General features: G+C 37.4%; 1 protein-coding gene across 1 annotated transcript; it reads left to right on the top strand.

The window, feature by feature from the left end:
* Positions 1-26698, top strand: LOC121727690 (cytochrome P450 4C1-like). The gene is made up of 9 exons (XM_042115659.1): positions 1-187; positions 563-672; positions 923-1013; positions 2711-2893; positions 15567-15949; positions 16177-16245; positions 16440-16608; positions 17029-17208; positions 26518-26698. The coding sequence occupies exons 1-9, from the start codon at positions 37-39 to the stop codon at positions 26682-26684; spliced, it is 1503 nt and encodes a 500-aa protein (XP_041971593.1). The 5' UTR covers positions 1-36; the 3' UTR covers positions 26685-26698.
* The last annotated feature ends 1099 nt before the right edge of the window (positions 26699-27797 follow it).

The following is a 27797-nucleotide window of genomic DNA, read 5'->3' as shown; positions in this document are numbered from 1 at the left end:
AAGACATTTTGGACCGATGACAAAATTCGCTTAAAAATGTTCGTTTATTTACTTGGAATTGCTTCATTACTAATAGTTGTCCATCTAATATTCAATTATAATGCTAAATCACGTAAAATTCTCCAAATACCTGGGCCAAAGCGTCATTTCATTATAGGCAATGCTTTGGATTTAATGGTCTCTCCAGGTAAGTCTTAGTTTTTATTAAGCCATAGTTTAATAAGGGACTATTCCAAATATTGGTTGCGGGAGTGATTTGTGCGGGGGAAGGGTGTTCGTTCGGATTTTCGAGGTATTCGGATTAGCTGGGGTTCGGACTATCAAGGCCCTACTGTACTATAAATAAATATTTTTATACATTGGTTGGATTATCTAGAAAAGAGCACGCGAGCCGTATGCAAAATGTTCAAAAAATATTAAACTCTAATCTGTGCGAACCGTTCTCCGTAATACATTTCGCACTTCTAGAAACTAACACTCGATAGTTAAAGTAATAACTAATACATTTATCATAAAGAAAAACGCTGAAGCTATTAAAATTTTAACAAAGAGTTATTTTTAGTGCAACTGTTTCAATATGTGAGAGATGCAGCAAATCAGTTTTCTGACTTATACTCGATACATGCGTATCCAGTGTCGTCTGTTAACATATACAACCCGGAAGATGTGGAGGTAAGCATTTGACAAAAGTTAATGATACTATTAGCCTTGAATGAACAACAATAATTCATTCAAATACGGTTTGAACTTTAAAAAATTCAGCTACATAAAATTAAGCAGGTCTAATTTTGTACCTAATAACATTACTAAAAAAACCCTAACGAAAGGTAATTTAAGTATTCAGAGTAAGTTAATAAACTAAGAAATGAAACAATATGATGTATTGAATACAATCACAAATTAAACTGGAATATTATTTCAGATAATAACTTCTGGTATGAAACATCACGAGAAGAGTCACGTATACAAGTTTCTAAGTCCATGGCTTCAAGAAGGTCTACTAGTCAGCAACGGTAATCTCCCAGAATATTTTTAAACTGAAAAAAAAACAGGATCAAAATCGGTCCATCCGTTTTGATGTTACGATTCCACGCTATTATTTCAACGTCCTTGATTCCACTTAGCGCTCTTACAGACGAACGGCACGTGTCGGCGGCATGTGTCGGCGGCAGTCAACGGCAGTCGGCGGCACGTGTCGGCGGCATTCGACGGCAGTTGACGGCACGTGTCGGCGGCAGTTGAGGGCAGTTGACGGCAGTTGACGGCAGTTGACGGCAGTTGACGGCAGTCGACGGCAGTCGAAGGCAGCCGTTGACAATTTATGACGCTTGCAGGGGACCTACCACGACCTTTCCTAAAACGATCATGTTTCCAGAAAGCTTTATTGTAAGACTACAATAACATTACCGTACTCACTTTTCAAATATAATTTTACTAAAAAACATTAAAAAATGCAAAATATTGTTAAATCCGCTGTGAAATATCAACTTTTTTAAGATCGCTAGCTTGACGTTAAAGTAATTATTGCATAACTTTCAAACGGTGTCGTTAATAGAGGTGGTGGTAGGCCCCCAGTTGTGACGTAGCACCTAAAGGTAAGCGGCCACAGGTCGGTATCATACGCAACGGACATCTCGCATCAAACAGATAATTTTTTCACAGTACTTCCGCTGAATCGGCAGCTTACGGATTATCGAATAGCCTAGTAAATAAATGCTCAAAAGGGGAGTATGAATGGAATAGTCGAAAGCAGAAATTTTCACTTAGAAACTTTGTTTGGACTAATTTGAAGATAAACATACTGTCTAGTCGGTAAACCGTACGCTGCCGATACAGTGAACGTACTGTAAAAAAAATATCCGTTTGATGCGAGACGTCCGTTGCGTACGATACCGACCTGTGGACCTTTACCTTTTCGTGCTACGTCACAACTGCAAGGTCGACGGCTGCCGTCGACTGCCGCCGACTACCGCCGACACGTGCCGCCGACTGCCGTCGACTACCGCCGACACCTGCCGTCGTCTGCCGTCAACTGCCGCCGACGCGTGCCGCCGACACGTGCCGTTCGTGTGTAAGCGCTCTAATCTTTACATATAAATAAAATTGGAGTGTCTGTTTGTAATATTGAAAGAACAGTTTTTTATTACATGCATATGAATGTACATGCGGGACATATACCAAAATAGCACTTTTTACAATTTTTGTCTGTCTGTATGTCTGTCTGTTTGTTCCGGCTAATCTCTGAAACGGCAGGGGCAATTTTAACGGGACTTTTTTTGGCAGTTAGCGGATATACCTAATAAGGAGTAACTTAGGCTACCTTTTAATCGACCTTCAATAAAGGAGGATATATTTAATTTTTTTATGTTTGTGCATACGTATTTTGTAATTTCACATTTTCTACCTAGCGCGATGCTTGAGATATACGACTTACGAGTATTATCAGCCTGCAGACATACTACAATAATATTATTGCCGCGGACAAAGTCGCGGGCAACAGCTAGTATTATTTAAAACGGACACATATACAGACAGAATATAGACAAAAAGACACGTCAAACGTATGACACCCCTATTTTTCGTCAGGGGTTAAGTTTAAAATAGTGGCGTTGCTTTTCTAACAAACAATTAATAATACAATAAATTTAAAAGCAAATCACCAAATGAAACAACCTAAACATTTATAACGCAACGTTTTCAAAAATTATAGGTTCAAAATGGCAAAGCCGACGCAAGATCCTGACGTCGGCATTTCACTTTAACGTGCTTCAAAAATATTTCGCTACAATGAAAGACAATGACAAAGCACTGATTGAATCTTTAAGAGACACGAGAGGGGATCCAGTGGATATCGTTTCAACTATCTCCGATTATACACTAAATACAATTTGTGGTATGTTACTTAGATATTATCTTATCAAATGTTACAGTTTCAACTTTGATCACAACAAGGAATGAATATTTGTTCAGTTCTCTGACAGAATAGGTAAGTATTTGAAACTTTTGGAACTGGCACCGACTTCAAAAGTGGATTTCGTTAGTAACGACCTCGGTTGCAACGTCATTTTGGTTATAGTGACGCCAAACTTACGCCCCTTAAATTTTAAGCATACTTTCAGATACTTTCGTAAGCAATTCTTTCAGTAATAACGACTTCGGATGTAGCGACGATTCCGGGTGTAGCGACTTTTTTTATGAACCCTTTATGACCGGTTCCTAGAAAGCCCCTGCGGACATTGCGACTCAGTCGACAAAGGCGCAAAGACTCGTTAGTAAAACCATTAAGCTTTCTTATCCTTTGTTTACGTTCACAGATGTTCAAACAAATGTTACTCACTCACTCACTCCGCTGGCTCAGCGACCCAAAGTGGATCTTGGCCTCCGAAATGAGCTTCCGCCATTGAGCCCTGTCCTGCGCTACCTCCTGCCAGTTACTGACTTGAAGGTCACGCAGGTTAGCCTCAATAGCATCTCTCCAGCGATACCTGGGGCGTCCAACAGGACGACGGCCTGTTGGACGGCCCTTATACGCTCTTTTTACCCCGCGATCCTCTCCCATTCTTTCCACGTGGCCCAGCCAACGGATTCGGTGAGCCTTTGTTTCTCCGATTATATTGGGTTGGGCCACCAGTTCTTCAATTTCGGCATTCTTCCGGATTCGCCAACAGCCGTCATTTGTTTTGGCTGGGCCCAGGATTTTTCTGAGGACTTTCCTTTCAGCGACTAGAAGTTTTTTCTCCTCCTTTTGTGTCAGCGTCCAAGCCTCACAGCCATACATTAGTATAGGCCGAATAATCGTATTATAAATTCGGATTTTTGTATTTTTGCTGAGAAGCTTGGACACGAGCACCTTGTGAAGAGCTGCGCTGCATCGCAGGGCATTTTTAACGCGAATGTCAATTTCGTCCTCTCGACTGTTGGTATCAGTCACAGCACACCCGAGGTACTAAAATTTGTGTACACCTTTATACGTTGTATCTCCAACATGTAGGTCTTCGCAAGGTGTACGCGTGTTTTTGTAGCGTCTCATGTGGAGATACTCCGTTTTATCGTGGCTGATCCTGAGCCCTACCTTTTTCGCTTCAGTCTCTAAAGTTGTGATGGCCTCTATGACTTCTCCACGAGTTTCACCTAACAGGGCTAAGTCGTCTGCATACCCTATCACTTTATGCCTTCCATCTAGCTCCACGCCAAGTTCTAGGTTTAAAACCTTTCCGATGTCGCAACTCTAATCATCGTGACTATTTTGTCCGGGATATTGAAATATCTCAAAATGGAATACAGGGCATTTCTGTCAATACTATCATAGGCTTTGGTGAAGTCCACAAACAATGAGTGGACCCCTTGGGCGTACCCCATCTCTTTTCCATCACCTGCTTCAGTAAGAATATTTGGTCAATTGTACTTCGGTTTCGGCGGAACCCACACTGATAATCACTAAGGATTTTTTCCGCGTAAGGTTCCAGCCTTTTAAGAAGCACATAAGACAAGATCTTGTAAGCGGTTGGAAGCAGAGTAATCCCCCGGTAGTTCGTGCACTTCTTTTTGCAGCCTTTCTTATGTATTGGACAAATGATGCCTGTGTTCCATTCCAAGGGCTGACGTTCTTTCTCCCATATCTTAACAAGCAGTTCATATAACTTCGACTGTACCACCCCTCCACTATATTTCCATATCTCTCCAGGTATGCCATCGATTCCAGGAGATTTGTTGTTTTTTAGTCTCATGATGGCCTCCTGCACTTCCTTAAAAGACAGGGCTTCTGTTGTCAGGACTCTCTTCTGAGGTATGACAAATGATAGATTCTTGTGTAGGGGGCAGTTCAGCAGTTGCATGAAATACTCTCGCCACGTGAATTTTATTTTTTCCGCGTCATTTATTAAGTTGCCATCTTTATCAAGGAGAGATTGGGTAGTTGGCTGGTACCCTTTTTAAAACGTCCTTACCTCCTGATAAAATTTACGTGTCTCGTTAGCTTTTAAAATTGTCTCCATGTTTCGCACTATTGCATCCAAATGCTGCCTCTTGGCTGTTCTTATGACGTTTCTTGCTGTGGTCCGTAATTCATCATACTTAGATTTCCATTTTCTATCTTGCTCTGATAATATCTTGTACTTTCGTCTTTCCTCTACTATCATATCACACTTTTCCGTCCACTACCTCTTCCTTTTACTCTTTTTCTTTCTGCCAGCCACTTTGAGTCCAACTTCTTTTGCGGTTGTTTTCATCTTTTCCCAAACATCATCAATGACGTCGTCTATTTCTAAATCTTCAAAGGCGTTGCTTAATTCTATCACAAATTTCTTTCTTTTTACTCTATCTTTTAAATTTTCGACATTAATGCAATCCTCTCTTTTCTGTGCTTTTCTATTGGAGACACTTATCCTAAGTATAATTTTTACGCCTACCATGTAATGATCGCTATCGCAATCGGCTCCTCTGTATGTTCTTACATCTTGGACAGTGTTTTTGTGTCGGTCGTCGATAACTACATGGTCAATTTGGTTCACTGTGTGACCATCGGGCGATCTCCAGTAGTGCTAGCACGGCGAAAAGTAGAAATGCGAAAGTATCGACAAACTGTGGACATAAACTTAAGGTGCCGTTCCGATCTTTACCGCGGCTAATCGCGACCGACAAAAATTCAATTAAAATGCCACTTTAAGACAGACTATAGTAAATGTCGTAAAGTAAGATGTTATTTGAATTGTTAGGACTATAGTCTGTCATGAAGTGGCATTTGAATTGAATTTTTCGGAACGAAAAAAGATCGGAACGGCACCTTAAGTTTATCTCCACAGTTTGTGACTATAGTCTGTCATAAAGTGGCATTTTAATTGAAATTTTTCGGAACGAAAAAAGTTTGGAACGACACCTTAAGTTTATTTCCACCATATCTCCACAGTTTGTCTATACTTTCGCATTTCCACTGGTTACCGTGCTAGGGCTACAGGTACCCTTATAAATGTTTTTGTGAGGGAACATCGTACTCTTAATACACTTTGCCTTTGATGACGCAAAGTCTACCATTACCATTGTCGTTAGATGTACAGTGTAGGCTGTGTTGTCCAATCGTAGGGTTGAATATCTTCTCACGTCCTATATTTGCATTGAAATCGCCCAATAGAATCTTAACATCATATCCAGGTAGTTGCTCATATACGGTTTCTAGTTGGTCATAAAACTCGTCTTTAGTCACTTCATCAGCTTGCTCAGTGGGTGCATACACGTTTATAATAGAAAGGTTTGAGAATTTTCCTTTTAATCGCAGTATGCACAGCCTGTCTGAGACAGCATCAAACCGAATCACATTATTAGCCAGCGTTTTGTTCACCATGGTACCAGTACCATGTGTATGGTGACCGTTGTCATTACCGCTATAGAAGAGGACTGCATCATTGTCAACATTGCATTCTCCGTTACCCGGCCAGCGAACCTCTTGAAGGGCTGCTATACTAACGTCATATCTTCGTAGCTCATTTTTTACTTGATAAATAGAGCCAGGCCTACATAGAGAACGCACATTCCATGTAGCTAATCGGATATCCATTATACTATGCCGTACGTCGTTGTCAGGATCGGATCGGTTTCTTGCTCTTTTCGGTTTCATAACAGTGGATATTTTCTATGGGAGGGGCGTTAACCCGCCGCAAAACCCCCAAAATGCTGGAGGACCACATCCTACTTCGGTCCACGAGTCCATTGGACTTAGCCATGTAGCGTAGCCAGGCTGTGCTACTGACCATACCCCCGTTCGCCATCCGGAGGCCGCACCTCTTCGCCGTGAGGCCCGGCAAGAGTACACTAGTGGGATAAAGGAAAGGAGATTGGGTAAGCTTAGAGAGGGGATTGATCATGGGGTAGGATACTGTAGCCCTTTAGGGATCAGGGAGGGGAAGGACTAACAGTAGCTCGAGTGTCCGGGGTCACGTACCCGAATCCTTCTAGGATGATATCGGATAGGTATCACCTAGATAAGACCTCTGGACCAAAAACAAATGTTAAGCATGTTTTTTTAACTTGTAAATATGACTCCTAGACGTAAATTTACAACCAATTACAATTATTATCAGCGGAAGCAATAGTTGTGGATTGGAAAAATTATGTGAATATTGACATAAGTGAAGTGAAGGCCAAATTAATTTAGATTTGGAAGGAATTGTGAAAATAGAATACACCTTACAGCGTGCACAAAAAACTAAACTTAAACAGTGCACTGTCACACGTATTCAATAAGACCCATTAAATAAATAATAAGTAAATACATATTGTATTTGTTTTTTTATTATTTCGGATATTGAGACCTCTGGATATAGCGACGACATTAACTATACTAGAATAGAGATTTTTTTTACTATGGCGACATCTGTCAAATACGTGGGACGTCGTCATCGTGCCATAACACGACGCCGCCACCCTGACACGGTGCGACGCCGCACAGTGTCCCGGTGATGCGAACGGTGCACCGCGCGCCCCTATTCAGGTTGAAACTTCCGAAAAATGGCGTTCCAAACTTAAATGAGGCATGTGAAATACCTATCATACAAAGTCGCGTAGTGGAAATATTGTCAGATTTCAATCAAACTAAATGGGCCACGGGGCGGCGCACTGTTCGTGGCACCGGAAGTCGGAACACGCGTCACGTGTCACGGTGGACGTCGTATCGTGGCACGGTGACGATGCCGCGCCGTGTTTGATGGTGACGCGGCCTTAGGTTTTATAATATTATATTGTTTTTATTTTATTTTTTCTCTTTTACATACGCATTTCCTTAGTGTGCAAATAAATTGTGCTAAAATATGGAGATCATATTAATTTTTCATATAATAATATCATTGTTAATGATAGTAAATAAGTCTTCAATTAAATCGTCGTTTGTTTGTATATGAAATTATAAACCGGCACAGTGCGTATCGGGTCACGCGCAATATGTATAGGGCTCTGTAGTACCGCTAGTTTTTGATACTTTTTGTATGGTCAATGAATGTACCTACATTAGCACAGAATATATATTATTAGTAGTACCAAACATTAGTAACGGTTTTTTCACTACCAACAATACCATCTCTGTTACGTTAAAAAGAATTTGAACGAAAAGTTTCATTATACTTCTTCGAATACATTATTTTAGTTGATCGACTATTACTTAATTACGTACTTATGAAGTTTTCTTAGCCATGATAGTTTTCCTATAAAGTCAGCATAATATCTCCTACTCCCGCGAATTTCACATTCCGTATCGTCCATATCGTCAGCAACCTGACGATAACGATTTTTTCCAATTTAAAACTCCATATTCCACAAGTGGATACCTAAATCGGAAAATGATCTTTTGAATACTCTGAATAATATTTTTTAAAAACGTACCCAACGACACCCCACACGATGGGATGGACGCGGAAAAAAAATCATCCCCGCTTGATGTGTATGGGAAGGTACCTACCATAAAAAATTAAAGATTTTATATACCATTTTGTCGCCATAATTAAGATAATATGCATTATGCATACATGCCGAATTACAGCTCGGAAGGCCCTATAGTCTCTGAGAAAAACCGCGGACAGACAGACAGACACACAGACAGACGGACAGACCGAAACTATAAGGGTTCCTTGCTGACTACGGAATCCTGATATGCTTTTTGTTTGTAGAAAAAAGTGATTTTTTGTTCAAAAATAAACACCTTTTTTTTTGGAGAAAAGTTTATTTTTTAAGTAAACCCAATTGATTTTGAAACTGACACTGGTACTTAAGACTTTTATGGGTCCCAGTGAACAATTAATCGAGACGCATCCCATGACTGTTGAAGGGTGGGGACGGGGTCCATACAAAATCCCCCATAGTCCTTTTTTGTTAAAAATAATAATTTCACTCTTTTTAGTTAGGTACCTAGTAAACTATCGCGTATATTCTTCGTATCTTATTACAATTTGTTAAGAGTCATACTCACAAATTATCAGGTAGGTAGATAATTTTAAACAATACATTAAAAAAATCGAAGTGAACACGTGCTAGGTAATTTAAAAATTTAACGCTTCAACCTCGACGTTAAGGCGAATAGAGTCGTGAAATAGTCATTTTGTTTTTCTAACTTCTCATTCATTTCTGTTAGGAAAGAGTTGAAAAAAATATATGTGAAAGATCAGTTCAACATACGTGACATTGATTTGCAATTTGAAATCGGGTCTTCTCCTAAACGGCTGGGATGTATGCATATTTTTTTTCATAGATATATTTGAAGTCTATTATTCTTGAATATCTGTATTTTTTATAAAAATCAAACAATATTTTCTATTGAAAGATATCGAAAAATACTATTTACGAATGATTTGGTTCAAAGGTGGTCTGCGCGGGCGCGGGCGGCAGTCGTCCGCTAGCATTCAGACGGGGAGGTTGTCCCACTCGTTGCCAAACCTTGCCGAGCTATCGAGCGTCTGTTTGTGTGCATAGAACACTACAATATTTCGACGGTCCCTACGTATAAAAGGTCAAGTCCGAAATAGCAATTTTTGAAGTGAAAACTTCTTTAGCGGCGTTGAGCACTTTTGTGGGATGTGTAAAAACTGTGAAACTCGCGTCAGATTCTCGTGCTGATCGAAAAACCGTAAGACGGTTGGAGAGTAGTGTTGTAACATCGAAATCGATTAATCGAACAATCGATTGTTTTTTTTTTCGATTGTCGATATTTTTAATCGATTGTAAGGGTTTTGATTGATTAAAAAAACGATTTTTTAAAAATCGATTTTCATAAATTTGGTTAAAAAAATTGTAAGGGTTTCGATTAATTAAAAAAATCGATTTTTATAAAAAATGGGTTAAAATTTAATCGATTGTTAGAGTTTCGATTAATTAAAAAAATTGATTTTTTAAAAATCGATTTTCATAAAAAATGGGTTAAAAAAATAATGCACAACACAACGTTAATAATCAAGTTTTCACTTCTGCCGGCACTACCGGAGTGCAACCCGTATTTTTTTTTTATTGCATCATGCACTTCCATATAATGAGACGCATATTCCTATAATTTTTCTATCAGAAGTAATTCCAAAGATAAGAAGACGTAAATGACAACAAGTTGACAGTTGTGTTAGATTCTGTGGTAGATGCGGACATCTATAGTCTATACTTACCGTCTTGTACCGCGTTTGAAATTACGCACCTTTCCGCGCGAACATGGACATGTCATACCACAGATTACTAGTATATATTTGTAGATGTCATACAGTTTGTTCTTATTTACAGGGAGCGCTGCACGCGGGTGTGCTCATATTCAGTGAATTTATATTACTATTATTATACAATATAAATTATGTACATGTATTTTTTTATTATATAGTTTAGCAATGTAAATGAAGTCATGTCTTACATGTCCGTTTCTACCTATAAGGCAGCGAGTAATTTATAGACTTGTTATCATATTATACGTTCAGTTATTACGAGACTTTTGTTCTTTTTCAGTGCGACTCGTGCCACAAATTCTGTGAATTTCAAACTAATATGAGTCTTTGGGTAATCAGCAACGTGAAATAATAGCTGCACCGGAGGCTGAAGCTTCATTTCATAATGAACAACCTTCAGTGCCATTGTAATGGATATAGAGCAAAAAAATCGCGTTGTTGTTGTATGAGGCCCCCACAATAATAATCATTAATTTTATTTTAATTTTACTAAAATATTTTGTTCTAATAGCGCCAACAAAAATACTTAATTTGGGAAAATGTCTTCTTACGATTCTTTAGGTAAAGCTTGGTGATAGACGGACAAACGACAGATATAAAGTCAAATAGGTTCCTGTTTTCAACCATTAAGCTTGGAAACCTAAAAACTTGAAAATATAATATTATAATTATTTATTTATAAACATAAAAGAAAAGATTTTTATGTTTGTGGCTTTGCAAGAACATTGAGAATGATTTTGGAATGGTTTTTTGTCTACTTACTTACTCTAAGTTAACGTAGACTTTGCAAAAATATCATAATACTGAAGATGAAGGAAGACTGCCACTCATCACCTTGATGAGTGGCAGTCTTCCACAGTGCGTTTTTCGCGTAACTTTCTGCCGCGCACTGTAAAACTCTGGAATGGGCTGTCACCAGCAGTATTTCCGGACCGATACGACCTGCAAACCTTCAAGAAAAGAGCGTATACCCTCTTAAAAGGCCGGCAACGCACCTGCAGCTCTTCTGATGTTGCGAGTGTCCATGGGCGACGGTAGTTGCTTACCATCAGGTGACCCGTTTGCTCGTTTGCCCCCTTATTTAATAAAAAATAAAAAAAAATAATAATATAATATCATACCTCCTGCAACTGTTCGCTATCATTTCACGCGAAAAATATACCATCTTCATCACCTTGATGAGTGGCAGTCGTCCACCGTGCGCTTTTCGCGTAACTTTCTGCCGCGCACTGTAAAACTCTGGAACAAACTGTCACCTGCAGTATTTTCGGGCCTATACGACCTGCAAACCTGTAAGAAGAAAGCGTATGCCCTCTTACAAGGCCGGCAACGCACCTGCAGCTCTTCTGATGTTGCGATCGTCCATGGGCAATGGTAGTTGCTTTCCATCAGGTGACCCGTTTACTGGTTTGCTCCCTTATTTTATAAAAAAAAATATTTAAAAAATCATAGCAACGACGGATTTTGTAAATAAAATCAGTTTTTAACCTCATTATGTCTTTGTTTAACCTAGGGGTTCCCAATCTTTTTCAGCCTGCGACGCAGCTACATGTAAACTATTTTGTCAATTTAAATTGCTAAGTATACATTTGTAATAAAATAATATTATAACAGCGTGGATATACCTATTTTAATAAACTCAGTTTAAATAGAAGTCTTTGTTATAACTACCCCGTCAATGGCTACTTAAAAATTATATCATGCCATTTAACGACTTCACTATATTATGACTTTTAGTCGAGACGTTACGGTCAACGTCTTGACGAGTTGTCCTTTAGTCATTCAATATAAGGTATCATTCAATGAATGCGCTAGTCATTCAATCGAGTCGCAGATTAAACCAGATGGCTGCGACAATAATATAATATATTTTAAATATTTCAACGTAAAAATGGACATGTACGACTTAACAACCGTTAAAGGCAGTTTTGAATTATTGTCAGCGTAAAAACGGTCATCTTGCGATTTTGGCGGAAACATTGTTAGAAATATTTGAAATTGTGTTAGGTATATCATTACAAACGGCCTACTGCCTACATTAAACTTTACACAGCAACAAAAAATATTGTGTCTATGTTTTATGATAATCTACAGTAACAGTTTGAATTTTAAAAACGCTCTCCTGAAAACCACTACTTTTGACATGTAGCTTTATATGTAGGGACCGTCGAATTAGGCAGTGATAAGTAAAGAGTGCGAAGTTCGTCATACGCGCCGCGCCGCGCGCTAGTAATCTACGTTCGATGTTTTCGTGCGGGGAGTGCAGGGCAGGGGACCTAAACCACGCCCAAACGTCCAAAGTCATCGAGGACTCTATGCGCCTTAAGGGCTAAGGCCCTGCGGGGCTAAAATGGTCAGTGTTGCCAACACGACTAATACAAAATTTGCTAAACTGCTGTTAAAATTTCGCCAAAATTATGCCAATTACTATAAAATTATGCAAAAAAAAGTTGATAATGTTGAAATAACATTATCAACCTTAACAAAGGTACACAATTATCATTTTTATCAAATCAAGCTTAATATTTTAATCAATCAATATGGAATCATTTATCAATCAACAATCACAAATCATGAAGAGTTTTTCCTTGTGGTGGGAAGGCCCAACATGGCTATCATCATTCGCACCACTGCAAGAAAAAATCCAGTTAGAAACAAAGGAAGATATTAAAATATCAAAGCAATGTCAGGCGGCAACACTTGTTTCAGACAATACAATCAACGAGTTATTGACTCGAACAAGTTGCTTAGCACGCACCACTCTGGTCATTGCTTGGATGCTCCGGTTACGGCCCCGGCGTCAGCAAAAACCTACTTACCTTACTACAAGTGAATTACATTCTGCAAGAAATATAATTATTAAATATCAACAAGAGATCGACTTTTCGGATGAAATCAAGAAACTTAAAAATAATCAAAATTTCAGTTCGAAACAACATATCATATTTCAATAACAATCAAGGAATTTACTTCGATAAAATATCAAATATGAAATTGGCACGGGACGAATGGAAATTAATCGTTTATTATGATATCGAGCCCTATTGGCAAGGAATAACATTATTTTCTAAGTACGTCAATCACTTAGAAAATATCTGTCATTATAATAAAAATAAAATATCACAATGCGAAGTTGTATTGGCGCAATTACTTATATCACGGCGAATCGGAGTTAAATTACTACAACAGTATGCTACTGGGTCAACGCTCGGCGAGTTCCAGAAAAAGACGCGGGCTCATTAACGGCATTGGAAACATCGCTCACAGCTTATTTGGCGTATTAGATGAAAATTTCGCAGAACAATATCAAAAGGACATCGAGCTCATAAGAACTAACGAAAAGCATTTAGCTACGCTCTGGAAAAATCAAACTTCAGTGATCGAGGCGGAAAACAATGTCCTACAAAGAATCGACGATGCCATGGACAAGCAGTTCAAAACTTTCAATCAACATTTAAAGGATTTTGAGGAAAATGTCAATAGAATTAACGGCGAAATAGAAATATTATCAGAAGACAATGAATTCGCCATGTCATCAATTATCGCTAACAATATTTTATTAAATTTGAAAACAATTCAAAACAGCTTGTTGGACACAATTACGAATGTATTTTATGGGAAATTTAATATACACTTGATCACGCGGCACGCCGAAACAACTGAAGGAAGAATTAAACATTATTGCAGGACAGATTTCAAGGGAATTATCACTCCCCTATGACAATATAGACGAAGATTTGCCAAAAATATACCAAATAATGAAGGTTATCTAAAAGGAATCTATTGAGGAATCTTTGAAATGAAAATACCATTGGTAAATAGAGACATTTACGAACTATTTCACCTGGTACCAATTCCACATCAAGAGGGAAGAAGCATCATCAGCATCACTCCGATATCAACTCACATCGCCATTAATATACAGAAGGAATCATACGTTCCAGTGAAGACACACGTATGTGTGACGTTCGACATTACGTTACTCATTTGTCAGCTAAAAGGTTCCATATATCAATTGAAGGCAGACACTGACCTGTGTGTTATGGATCACATTACGAACAAGTGTAAAGCTGACAGCGCAGTCTGTGAAAACAGCTGGAATCAATTAAGTGTGGGAAATACATACTTATTTTTTTGTTGTGATCAATGTACAACAAAAATCAATAGCGACGCGGAATTAAAAGTAGAACAACTTCAGGGAGCTGGAATACTCAATATAGGAAAAAACTGCGTCGCCAAGGGGGACTCCTTTACTCTGTACTCCCAAAAGGCACCAACAAGCGACTTAAAGATTCCAGCAGACGTACCACTTTACGAAATTCCTACAATCAACAAGGTTTTTAATTTATCCATTCCGAACAAAGAAGATGTAGTTGTACTCTTACAAGCCAAACGACAAGCTTGTAACGCACATAAAGAAGCAAATAGAGCAGATGAAATCCGACGAAGTCTTCGTGGATCAATTATCCTATCATGACATTCATTACGTCGGTATTTATGTGGTCGCTGCTATATTAGTCGTGATAGCAGCATTCTCCATACGATGCTGCTTGAAACGTCGTCGTGACGGCGCGTTGATCGCGCCGCCCCCTCTGCACCTCGGGCGGGAAGCTGCACAGAGCAGGCAGCCGACACCGCCCCTACAATCATCCAGCGAGCCTCAGCCATGTGGGTCTCGCGCTTCCGAGCAACGGCATTCATCTCATCAACATCGGCGTCACCAAGGAACCAAGCGGGACACAACAAGCCACTACGCTACAGTTAACGTCCCTACAGCATTTGAATTTGATCGTATTTAATTTAATTTCATTTAAATTTGATCTCACTTAATTTAATTTTTCAAAATGTTTTTTCTTTTTTTATCTTCATCTCGCGGCCGGGAATATGTACGATGCAAGCATCGCACATTCCTAGGTCAGCATAATAATTAGTTTATCAATTTTGTAAATATCTCAATATTTAAACGATTTCGTAAAGTTTTAATTTTTGCTATACTCATCATTATCTTTGTGTATATAAAATGTGTCTGCTATAATACGCGAGCACTTATACTTATAGCACTTACTTATATCACTTATACTTATATCACTTCTTCTAATATCAGGTATGGGTCTGTACACCTTACACAGGTGTACAGACCCGTACAGTACCTATGAACTGAGTAAGAATAACAGCATTTCCCTGTCCTCTTTAGGGCGCGTTCAGACGTGCGAGTGTTCTGTTATAGCGCATGGGAAAACACAAAAAATTTTGAAAATCGGTTCACAAACGGCGGAGTAATCGTTGAACATAAAAATAAAAAAATATATATATCCACAGCCGAACATATTATAACCTCCTCCTTTTTGGAAGTCGGTTAAAAAAATTATATATTTACTGATATTTCAGAGGCCGCAATGGGAACGAATCTAAGAGCAGAGGAGACTAAAAAAGGGGTTGCGTATAAAACGGCTATATATGATCTCGCAAAATATATCATATACCGATTCTCAAACGTGTATTTATTATCAGATTTCTTCTTTAACATGACATGGCTCGGTAAGAGTCAGAAGAAGTATTTGAACATAGTCCACGATTTCACAACAAGTATTATAGAGAAACGAAAAGAAGCCATTAAAGCCAAAGAAGTCGGTACAATAGAAGACAGCGAAGATGAATACACGGGGAAGAAGAAAAGGGCGGCCATGCTGGATTTGTTGATAGCGAAACAAAATGAAGGTTTAATAGATGACGTTGGTATTCAGGAAGAAGTCGACACATTCATGTTTGCAGTAAGTGCATCATAATAATTTAAATAAAAGATATATGAACGAGGCAGGATTCAACATTGATAATAATCCCAACCGCGTATAAGTCGTAAAGACATTAAGACACTGCACGCAGAAGCTTAGCAAACATGGATACATAAATATTTGCTTACTCAACATAAAAGAATAATAATTAATATTAAATAGCTAATCATTTGAGAAAAAAAGTTAATAAACATAAACCTTAACAGGGTCACGATACAACAGCTGTATGTCTAACGTACACATTGTTACTACTGGCTAATCACCCAGACGTTCAAGTAAGTTATTTCAATTTTATCAAACATCAATAAGTGAACTTAACTTGATTAACTTAACTTAATCAATGAACATATTATATTAATAGCATAATCGGTTTATCGACTTGCAACATGATAAAGTTGATAGTGTAATAAAATAGTTGCTAATGTAAGACGTTAATGTAATTAATGTAAATATAACGCATTCCTTCTAGAAAAAGGTTATAGAGGAATTAGATGACATCTTCGGAAAGGATACTCGAGATGCAACTATGGAAGATTTGTCTGCGATGAAATATCTCGATTTGGTGATAAAGGAATCTCTACGTCTGTACCCGTCCGTGCCTTTTATTATGAGGCAAATAACGCAGCCCTGCAAACTAAGTAAGTAAATAAAACTGCAGTCTCACCCCCAAAACTGAAACGATGCGCTAGTATAGCTGTCAGGAGTGGAAAAAGCCTTTGAGATCGAATTAGTTCCAAATTGAGCCGCAGCACGATTTTGCGCTAGTTCACGCTGACACATTTTGCTCTCTTTTGTTTTGTAACAACTTACACAGAGAGTTCGAGTATTGTGATTTGTGTGACGAGCACTGTTATGCCTATGTTAGCATCGTTATAGTATTTGTCACAACCATAGAATCTACATTTCCTCTGTTCTTCTTATGAGCAAGAATGCAGATCTCGAGCCATTGGTTATCGCTGATCTTTCTTTTTTCTTTGACTCTTTCACCATCCAATAATTTCGACATCCTATGTTGACTTTTTCGTATGCTTGTAATAGACTAGAAACCAATTTTTCAGGTAATTTTGAAATACCAGCGAACACGATGTGCGCAATCCACATCTACGACCTGCACCGCAACGAGAAGTATTTCCCCGACCCGGAAAAGTTCGATCCTGAGCGGTTCCTGCCGGAGAACAGCGTGGGTCGACACAACTACGCCTACATACCCTTCAGCGCCGGACCCAGAAACTGCATTGGTAAGGCAATATAACTGATCTTGAGTCACACAACATAGAGCTGATAATAATTCAATGTCATACTGTGAGGTAAGTTGGCGTTGAGTCGATGAAATGTGCGATAAGTAATCCTTACAAATCCGGTTTCTAAAGCCGGTTCTTCTCGACCTGTTAGTTCTCGAAGTAGGCTTTCCTGTAAGAGTTTTTTCATAATCTATTAAGGAATTAAACATTTTTTCATTTCCAAGCCCACTTTTAGTATTTGCGGCAACCATTTTGCAACTTATGGAAGAACTAGCGACCCGCCCCGGCGTCGCACGGGTATAAAATATATAGCCACTGAAAAAATGATTAAAATCGATACCCAATGATCCTTCACGTGGTCTACTTCTTATCTGTGCCAAATAACATAAAAATTGATCCAGTAGTTCGCGAGATAAGCCTTTTCAAATAATTTCCCCCGTTTTTTCCACATTCTCCTATTAGTCTTAGCGTGATAAAATATAGCCTATAGCCTTCCTCAATAAATGGGCCATCTAACACTGAGAGAATTTTTCAAATCTGACCAGTAGTGCCTGAGATTAGTGCGTTCAAGTTAGCCCTTGCAACTAATTTTTCCCGTTTTTTTCCACATTTTCCTCTATTTCTTCGCTCCTATTAGTATAAGCGTGATAAAATATAGCCTATAGCCTTCCTCGATAAATGGGCTATCTAACACTGAAAGAATTTTTCAAATCGAACCAGTAGTTCCTGAGATTAGCGCATTCAAACAAACAAACAAACTCTTCCCAATTATAATCTTATAAAGTATAGATGTACTTATAGATATAGATAATCCTTTGCCATCCTTAACACGACCTGTGGCTAAATCTAGTTTAAATTTTATTTAAGGCGAATAGAGTCGTGAAATGGTCATTTTGTTTTTCTAACTACTCATTCATTTCTGTTAGAAAAGAGTTGAAAAATATATATGTGAAAGATCAGTTCAACATACGTGACGTTGATTTGTAATTTGAAATCGGGTCTTCTCCTAAACGGCTGGGATATATGCATATTTTTTTTCATAGATATATTTGAAATCTATTATTCTTGAATATCTGTATTTTTTATAAAAATCAAACAATATATTCTTTTGAAAGATATCGAAAAACACTATTTACGAATGATTTGGTTCAAAGGTGGTCTGCGCGGGCGCGGGCGGCAGTCGTCCGCTAGCATTCAGACGGGGAGGTTGTGCCACTCGTTGCCAAACCTTGCCTAGCTATCGAGCGTCTGTTTGTATGCATAGAACACTACAATATTTCGACGGTCCCTACGTATAAAAGGTCAAGTCCGAAATAGCAATTTTTGAAGTGAAAGTGAAATAGCACTTTTGTGGGGATTGGGATGTGTAAAAACTGTGAAACTCGCGTCAGATTCTCGTGCTGATCGAAAAACCGTAAGACGGTTGGAGAGTAGTGTTGTAACATCGAAATCGATTAATCGAACAATCGATTAATTTTTTTTCGATTGTCGATATTTTTTAATCGATTGTAAGGGTTTCGATTTATTAAAAAAATGATTTTTTAAAAATCGATTTTCATAAATTTGGTTAAAAAAAATTGTAAGGGTTTCGATTAAGTAATTAAAAAAAAACGTTTTTTTATAAATCGATTTTCAAAAAAATGGGTTACAAATTTAATCGATTGTAAGAGTTTCGATTAATTAAAATAATCGATTTTTTTTAAATCGTTTTTCAAAAAAATGGGTTAAAAAAATAATGCACAACGTTAATAATCAAGTTTTCACTTCTGCCGGCACTACCGGAGTGCAACCCGTCTTTTTTTTATTGCATCATGCACTTCCATATAATGAGACGCATATTCCTATAATTTTTACTATCAGAAGTAATTCCAAAGATAAGAAGACGTAAATGACAACAAGTTGACAGTTGTGTTAGATTCTGTGGTAGATGCGGACATCTATAGTCTATACTTACCGTCTTGTACCGCGTTTGAAATTACGCGCCTTTCCGCGCGAACATGGACATGTCATACAGTTTGTTCTTATTCACAGGGAGCGCTGCACGCGGGTGTGCTCATATTCAGTGAATTTATATTACTATTATTATACAATATATTATGTACATGTATTTTTTTATAATATAGTTTAGCAATGTAAATGAAGTCATGTCTTACATGTCCGTTTCTACCTATAAGGCAGCGAGTAATTTATAGACTTGTTATCATATTATACGTTTAGTTATTACGAGACTTTTGTTCTTTTTCAGTGCGACTCGTGCCACAAATTATGTCAATTTCAAACTAATATGAGTCTTTGGGTAATCAGCAACGTGAAATAATAGCTGCACCGGAGGCTGAAGCTTCATTTCATAATGAACAACCATCAGTGCCATTGTAATGGATATAGAGCAAAAAAATCGCGTTGTTGTTGTATGAGGCCCCTACAATAATAATCATTAATTTTATTTTAATTTTACTAAAATATTTTGTTCTAATAGCGCCAACAAAAATACTTAATTTGGGAAAATTTCTTTATTACGGTTCTTTAGGTAAAGCTAACGTAGATTTTGCAAAAATATCATAATATAATATCATACCTCCTGCTACTGTTCCCTATCATTTCACGCGAAAAATATACCATCCTCATCACCTTGATGAGTGGCAGTCTACCACCGTGCGCTTTTCGCGTAACTTTCTGCCGCGCACTGTAAAACTCTGGAACGAACTGTCACCAGCAGTATTTTCGGGCCTATACGACCTGCAAACCTTTAAGAAGAAAGCGTATGCCCTCTTACAAGGCCGGCAACGCACTTGCAGCTCTTCTGATGTTGCGAGCGTCTATGGGCAATGGTAGTTGCTTTCCATCAGGTGACCCGTTTGCTGGTTTGCTCCCTTATTTTATAAAAAAAAATATTTAAAAAATCATAGCAACGACGGATTTTGTAAACAAAATCAGTTTTTAACCTCATTATGTCTTTGTTTAACCTAGGGGTTCCCAATCCTTTTCAGCCTGCGACGCAGCTACACGTAAACTATTTTGTCAATTTAAATTGCTAAGTATAAATTTGTAATAAAATAATATTATAACAGCGTGGATTTACCTATTTCAATAAACTCAGTTTAAATAGAAGTCTTTGTTATAACTACCCCGTCAACGGCTACTTAAAAATTATATCATGCCATTTAACGACTTCACTATATTATGACTTTTAGTCGAGACGGTCCACGTCTTGACGAGTTGCCCTTTAGTCATTCAATATAAGGTATCATTCAATGAATGCGCTAGTCATTCAATCGAGTCGCAGATTAAACCAGATGACTGCGACATAATATAATATATTTTAAATATTTCAACGTAAAATGGACATGTACGACTTAACCATTAAAGGCAGTCTTGAATTATTGTCAGCGTAAAAACGGTCATCTTGCAATTTTGGCGGAAACATTGTTACAAATATTTGAAATTGTGTTAGATATATCATTACAAACGGCCTACTGCCTACATTAAACTTTACTCAGCAACAAAAAATATTGTGTCTATGTTTTATGATAATCAACAATTACAGTTTGAATCTTAAAACGCTGTCCTGAAAACCACTACTTTTGACATGTAGCTTTATATGTAGGGACCGTCGAATAAGTAAAGAGTCCAAGGTCATCGAGGACTCTATGCGCCTTAATCTAGACACGCGGTAGCGTGTCAAGCCAAGTTCCAGCATAAAGCTGGCGAGCAGCACCCATATTACACGAACCATTTGCAGCTAATTTTGACATTTTTGACCCCCTCATAATTCAGAAACTATTTCACATAAACGTTTCAGATTTGGCTCATATTTAAATGAGACTTGCAAGATAAATATGTGATCTAAACATAACCACAGCTCAAACGGTTATTAAGATATTATAACGTCCGAAAATCGACATTTTTATCACTGACTGACTGACCTATAGATCAAAATTCTAACCCAGTTGCAGATGACCTAGAAGGCTGAAATTTGGAATTCAGCTCGGTAATTGTGTGTAAGCGTAGGGAAAATCAGAAAACAAAAAAATCGGTCAAGTGCGAGTCGGACAGAGCGAAACTAGGCAAAAATTGTGTTTTGTGTTTGGATATGCCCCCCTTAAATATTTATTTTACTATAATTTTATTATAAATTATGAAAGAAAAAATTTAATTAAAGATTTTGTGAATATTTCAAGTGCCGGCTGTCATTATTGATTTTAAGCAAAAAAGACCAAAAAAAATATTTTATTGAATAATTTTTTTTGGTCTTTTTATAAAAATTCGTTTATTGTATGGGAGCTCCCCATAAATATTTTTTTGTGAAGTGAAGAAACTTTATGAAAAGAATAGAAAGTGACTTTATGAAATGTGTCTGTCTGTCTATGACCTCTTCACGCCAAAACTGATTGTACCTTAAATTTGTATGGAGATATAGTTTGAGTCCCGGGAATAGACATATTAGAATTCTTTTAATCCTTGTCTGTCTGTCCGTCTGTCCATCTGTCCGCCTGTCCGTCTGTCCATTTGCCTGTCCGTCTGTCCGTCCGTCCGTCCGTCTTTCTGTCTGTCTGTTAGACAACTAAAATAATAGCTAGGTACTTAATCTCCGCACAATAAGTTATACCCTATAGTTAATGGTTGAAAATACACTTGTGTTATACCGTATTGCTCCAATGCCTCCTGATGGTAGCTGCTTTTTTCATTCGCTTGGATTTTCTTTGTTTTCGACTGTACTCAACAAGCTTTAGGGGATGTTTCCCTACTTCCTGATAAGTTTCTATCTGATTCTATATATTGCTATCCACAACTTATCTGACAGATATAATTTGCAGATATAAGTTGCGGATAGCATATCCGACACTTGTCGGGAAGTGGTGAAATAGCCCCTTAAGGTTGCAATTGAATATAGTCGAATCGAATATTTAACCCTCGCTCGGAAAGTTTTCTTTACTTACAAAAAGTAATGATATCCCACCAAAAACATAAATGTAAAAATGGAGAGCCAAGTTCCATATAAACATTATTCTTGTCTATGGACTTCGCCGTAAAAAAGGATGGAGATCTAAATGAGTGCGAAGTTCTATGGAAAATTGAAATATGTATTATGTATGTAGGAACTAAACAAGATTATGAACAAAATATAATAGAGTATATTTTCTTTGCTTTATTGAATACTAGCTGTTGCCCGCGACTTCGTCCGCGTGGACTTCAGTTTATAGCGCGCGATGTCAACAAAATTGGTGCCAAAAGCTTTTATAAAAAAAACCCTGGTACCCTTTTAATTTCTTTAAATTTAAGATCTAAAGGTGATGGAGTTAGTAGTATAAGTATTAAATATTCGATGCATTGTTTTCCGTATAGGTTTAGGTATAGGTTTGGGACAATGAATTTTGCATTGAGTATTTATACTACGTGTTTGTAAAAAGTTTACTTTTATTATTTATTATTTAACATTCAAACATATCCTGCATGGGTAAAATTTTATAAAAAGAAAATACTTTATGGAAATTATTACTGAGGTAATTTTTGTTTTATCTGGTATTATTGTTTTTTAGAGGACCGGTTGGTCTCTCTAAGAGTTTACTAGAAGTCGGAGGAGTATAGAGTAAAACTCGATATACTGTGGTGAACTGAAGTGCTTTATTGAACAATATGTGCGGTTTATATACAAAAATTTTACATAATTATTATTATTCTAAGTCTGTACAAAAGTTAAAAGACTAATTTCTATTGGCTGTTACACATTAGAGAGAGACATAATGAAAGGGACAAAAATATTTACAAAACATGAAAGAGAAAAAAATCGAATAGGAAATATTTACAAGGTAATTATGATTGCCGCGCGAGAAACAGGCCGCGCCGCGGTTCGCGGCGCTGGCATCGCCCGAGTATAAATATGGGCTCTCGCGGGCCGCGAATTCAGTCCGCGCGCGCATGGCCGGTTCATGTCCGGTATTATTACACGGACAGTTTCTCTCGTCATTGCGAACGTACGTTCTTTGCAGAGCGATTTTCTTCTGTGTTTCAACTTCTATAACGAACGTATACAAAGACGGCGTGCGTTCTTTTCAGAGCGCGTTGTTTTCTTTGTTTCAACGGCGCACGAACGTAGGTACTGCTACAGTTTTAAGAATTCTTAGTTGAAGTTGATATATTGAATTGAGATGTGTTAATTTGCACGTTCTACCGTAGCTGCTCAAGCCGTACCATAGAGAATTCCTTAGTCTATGGCCGTACGAAATAATGGATTCTACGAGAGTTGTGTAAAGTAGAAGAAGTGTTTGTCACGTCATGTCACGATATATCACTTCACGTCACCGCACTTAACGTCACGTAATGACACGTCACGTCACGTCTCGTCACGTCACGATACGACACGCCACCTCATGACACGACACGAGTCACGACTTGACTATTACCTACCTACTTTTCAATTTATTCTCAATGAGTCCTTTTATTTGATACCCATATTGCAGAAGTGCATTAAAAATAACTATTCCCGTAGTATCTTTAATGAGCCGCCATATTGGATGTAGAATGACATTACATTCGTTTTCGAGTTACTTTTAATGAGCCCTTTCATTTGATATGAAAGATGATTGATGATATTATCAAAACATTTTTGTTTTCCAGAATCCCGATCTGGAAAATGCGGCCTTCCGCATTTGCTTTTTCATGAGTTTGGGAGATTGGCCATGGTAACACCTTACGACACGAATAATGGCTCGCTAGACCCGGTTGACGATAGTAGTACACTGCAGAATTATACGAACACGTGATTTAATATAATCACGTGTTCGAATAATTCTGCAGTGTACTACTGGACAAGTTAGGATGGTTCATGGTAGCACTAAGAAATTATCTCTGATGTTGGTGCTGATAAACATACCGGCTTGAATTTCATCTGGATTATATTAAATCCAGATGAAATTCAAGCCGGTATTTTTATCAGCACCAGCATCAGAGATAATTTCTTAGTGCTACCATGAACCATCCTAATTCCTAACTTGTCCAAACAAAGTTACGTAGTCATAATTTCTGCTTTCGACTTTTCCAACCACACCCCCCTTTTGAGCATTCATTTACTAGGCTACTTAGATACCTAGTCATTATATTATATGTTACGATCAAAGACCGAAATCGCTCAATGAGCGAAAAAATGGCTCACAACGCGTTGTGGTCACAGTGAAACAGCCACGTCGTGGCTCTAATGAAAACGGCCAGGACGCGTTCTGGCAATCACAAAAAACCGTAACGCGAAATTCGTGTCGTGGCTGAAATGCTATTCGTTTTACTTGATTTGTTCTTGATTGATTAATCGTCCATAGGTATGGAAGATTATATTTGAATTACCACAAGTAGGTACTACAAAATATTTTTTAAAATAATATAATAATATCATTACATTCATCATCATCATCATCATCATATCAGCCTATAGTCGTCCACTGCTGGACATAGGCCTCTCTCAATGAACGCCAAGATGACCGATCTCCTGCTACTCGCATCCAACATGAGCCTGCAAATAAGCGGAGATCGTCGTCCCACCTAGTTGGAGGTCGACCTACACCCCGATTTCCCAGCCTTGGTCTCCATTCCAGAGTAAGTTCCAGAGTTTATCATTACATTATTACATTTAAAATAATATAATAATATTATTACTGTGTGTCTGGCGCAACGTAGTTGCGGGCATCAACTAGTAGTATTATAATATTTAAATTATATAAATAAAAATAAAACTAAATTTTTATAATTTATTAAGATCAGATTACCTTATATTAAAAAAACAACAACAAACAATAACACGTTGCGCCAGACAGACAGACAGTAATAATATTAGCACGGATATTATGGAACTATGGATATTTTCAAATAATAATGAAAAACACTTTATGCAGTGATTTAGTAAAAGAAAAAATATTTTGTAGTACGCGTGGTGATTCAAATATAATATTCCATACCTATGGATGATTAATCAATCAAGAACAAATCAAGAAAAACGAATAGCATATATCAGCCACGACACGAATTTCGCGTTATGGTCTTTTTGTGATTGCCCGAACGCGTCGTGGCCGTTTTCATTAGAGCCATGACGCGAACGTGGCTATTTCACTGTGACCACAACGCGTTGTGAGCCATTTTTTCGCTCATTGAGCGATTTCGGCGATATACACAACAAGATATAAAATAAGTATATACTATTTTGAGATGGTCGTGTTGTCAAAATGTCAGTCAGTTTTTGAGCTAAACTTTCTTAGGGCTCTTTGGGACTGAAATATTATCATGGTTAATCACAAGCGTTGCGCGTGAGTTGAAAGACGTTACACAGTTTTGCAAAATATTAATTAAGTAAATGCTATTTCCTAGAAATCCAGTCTATTGAAAAATTATCGGTATAAAAATAGTTTTTATCGGTACTTATAAACTTGTTAGCCGCTACTACAATCTATTGATAAAATACTTATCCTAATCAATGTCATAGTTGTACCATAATTATCGTTTCGGTCCTTCAACTGGACCAATCAATAATAGGTATTATGAGTGTATTTAGGTACTGGTTTACTTGGCACTACTATAATATTATATAGCAAGGCAATTAATGTATGGCGACTTGCCGACCTCCTTTTTTAGGATTCCGTACCCAAAGGGTAAAAACGCGACCCTATTCCTGAGACATCGAGTCTGTCCGTCTGTCTGTCTGTCTGTTTTTCTCCAGTCTGTATCTCAAGAACAGCTATAGCTAAACTTCTGTCACAGTTTTTCTGTTCCCGTACAACTAAAAACAAAATAAGTAAAATTAATATTTAAGGGGGGCTCCCATACAACAAACGTGATTTTTATTTTTGCTTTGGAACGTGATTTGGATTTACACAAAATCATATTATGGCGACGCCTTGATAATTTGCCTGTAGCGATATCGATTTTTCTCAGCAATGACTAAAGCTAAGAAACTATAGTTCATTGTCAGTATTCATCATGTCTTTGAATTAACTTGTTAAATTATAAACAAGCAATCTAAAACATATTCAACACGGTTTTTTACTTTACCGCGGCGTCGCGTCACCTTAAATGTAAAATTACAGTACAATTATTAGGTACTGTTTTTACTCTTTGGGTACGGAACTCTAAATACGTTGTGAAGTTTTATATTAAAAATCAACGCAGTAGTTTCGGACCCTATACGATGCAAACAAACTTTTCCTCTCTATTTTTAGTTCTTCTTCTTCTTCTTTTAAAAATGGCCGCCTCGGTGAGTTGCCAATGTCAGTGGCCTAAGTTTATATACGTACATATTTTGTCCTTATGACTTTTTATTGTTTTCAGGTCAAAAGTTCGCAATGATGGAAATGAAGTCATCACTATCGTCCATACTGAGAAACTTCAACATTGCTCCGATCACAAAAAGAGAAGATTTGTGCTTCTCCGCCGATTTAGTATTAAGAACGACAGATCCCGTTTACGTCAAATTTATAGAGAGAAAGCTGGATTAAAAGTATTTAAAATAGAGATTGTTTGATTTTTTTGATATAATATTTTGTAGACTACAAATTTTAGTTAGTGTGCGGACTGCGGCTACGAATATGTGCGGCAATGTCCCCACGAAAATAGCCGTGTTCGTTTCATTTTTTGACATGGGTGACACCAAGGGTGACACATAATTATTGACAATAATATGAAAGTTACCTAAAAAAATAATTTAAAAATATCGAATCACTTCGTAAAGGAATTGTAATCGAAATTATCGATTTCATACTGATGTTTCAGAGTGGCGCCGGCGATTTAAAATGGCCGCCCTTTTTATCGATTTCATTTCGATTCAACAGTGTCAATCTCTATTAGCTTAAGCGGGGCTAAAATGGTCTTATAGCAATTCCTCTCAATCAATACACGAAATGAATGAGGCATTTTCTTATTTTTTTAATTTTATTGTCAAGCAGTTTCCATTTTAGTAACTAGATGGCGTATGGGTAGACAACAATGAATAAGGAAACAGATGGTAGCCCAAAAAAGCTACAAAAAAGTGTGGCCGGCGCCATATTGCCAAGAACTAAACATGGCGGTCTATAGTGATGGGACACTCGGTTAATATTTGTCGAGGATATCGATAAGTAAGATGTTATAAGGGAGCTATTAAGGTTAAAATCTTTTAAATAAATGATCAGATTCTTCACCTTATATTTTTTAAATTCGATAAAAAAGTACATCACTAAACGTCAAATCTACTAATTTCTATGTTGATTAAATATCGAAAATCAAGCCATGTTATATTCTATCACAAATCTTCTTTATTGTCTAATTATTAACTAAATTAGCACATACGAAGTCAAGCCATCGGTAAAATAACAACAATTTTAGTAAAAATATAAACGTACCGATCCAAGGACAAACTTTTTTAAATTTCTTCACTTTTTTGACGGACTATAAATTAATTTAAAAAAAAAAGCAAATTGGTCCAAAAATTTGGCCGATATATCGATATTTTTTTCGCGATATATCGAAACCGATATTGATATTTTTTCAAATATCGATGTACCGATATATCGATATTTTCTTTCAATTTCGACATCCCTATAATACGACACTTTTACAGTTTATGTACCTAC

Source organism: Aricia agestis, chromosome 6, assembly GCF_905147365.1.
Source record: "Aricia agestis chromosome 6, ilAriAges1.1, whole genome shotgun sequence".
In the NCBI taxonomy this organism is placed as follows: domain Eukaryota; kingdom Metazoa; phylum Arthropoda; class Insecta; order Lepidoptera; family Lycaenidae; genus Aricia; species Aricia agestis.
The sequence above is the reverse complement of the archived record's forward strand: the minus strand, read 5'-3'. Positions and strand labels throughout refer to the sequence as shown.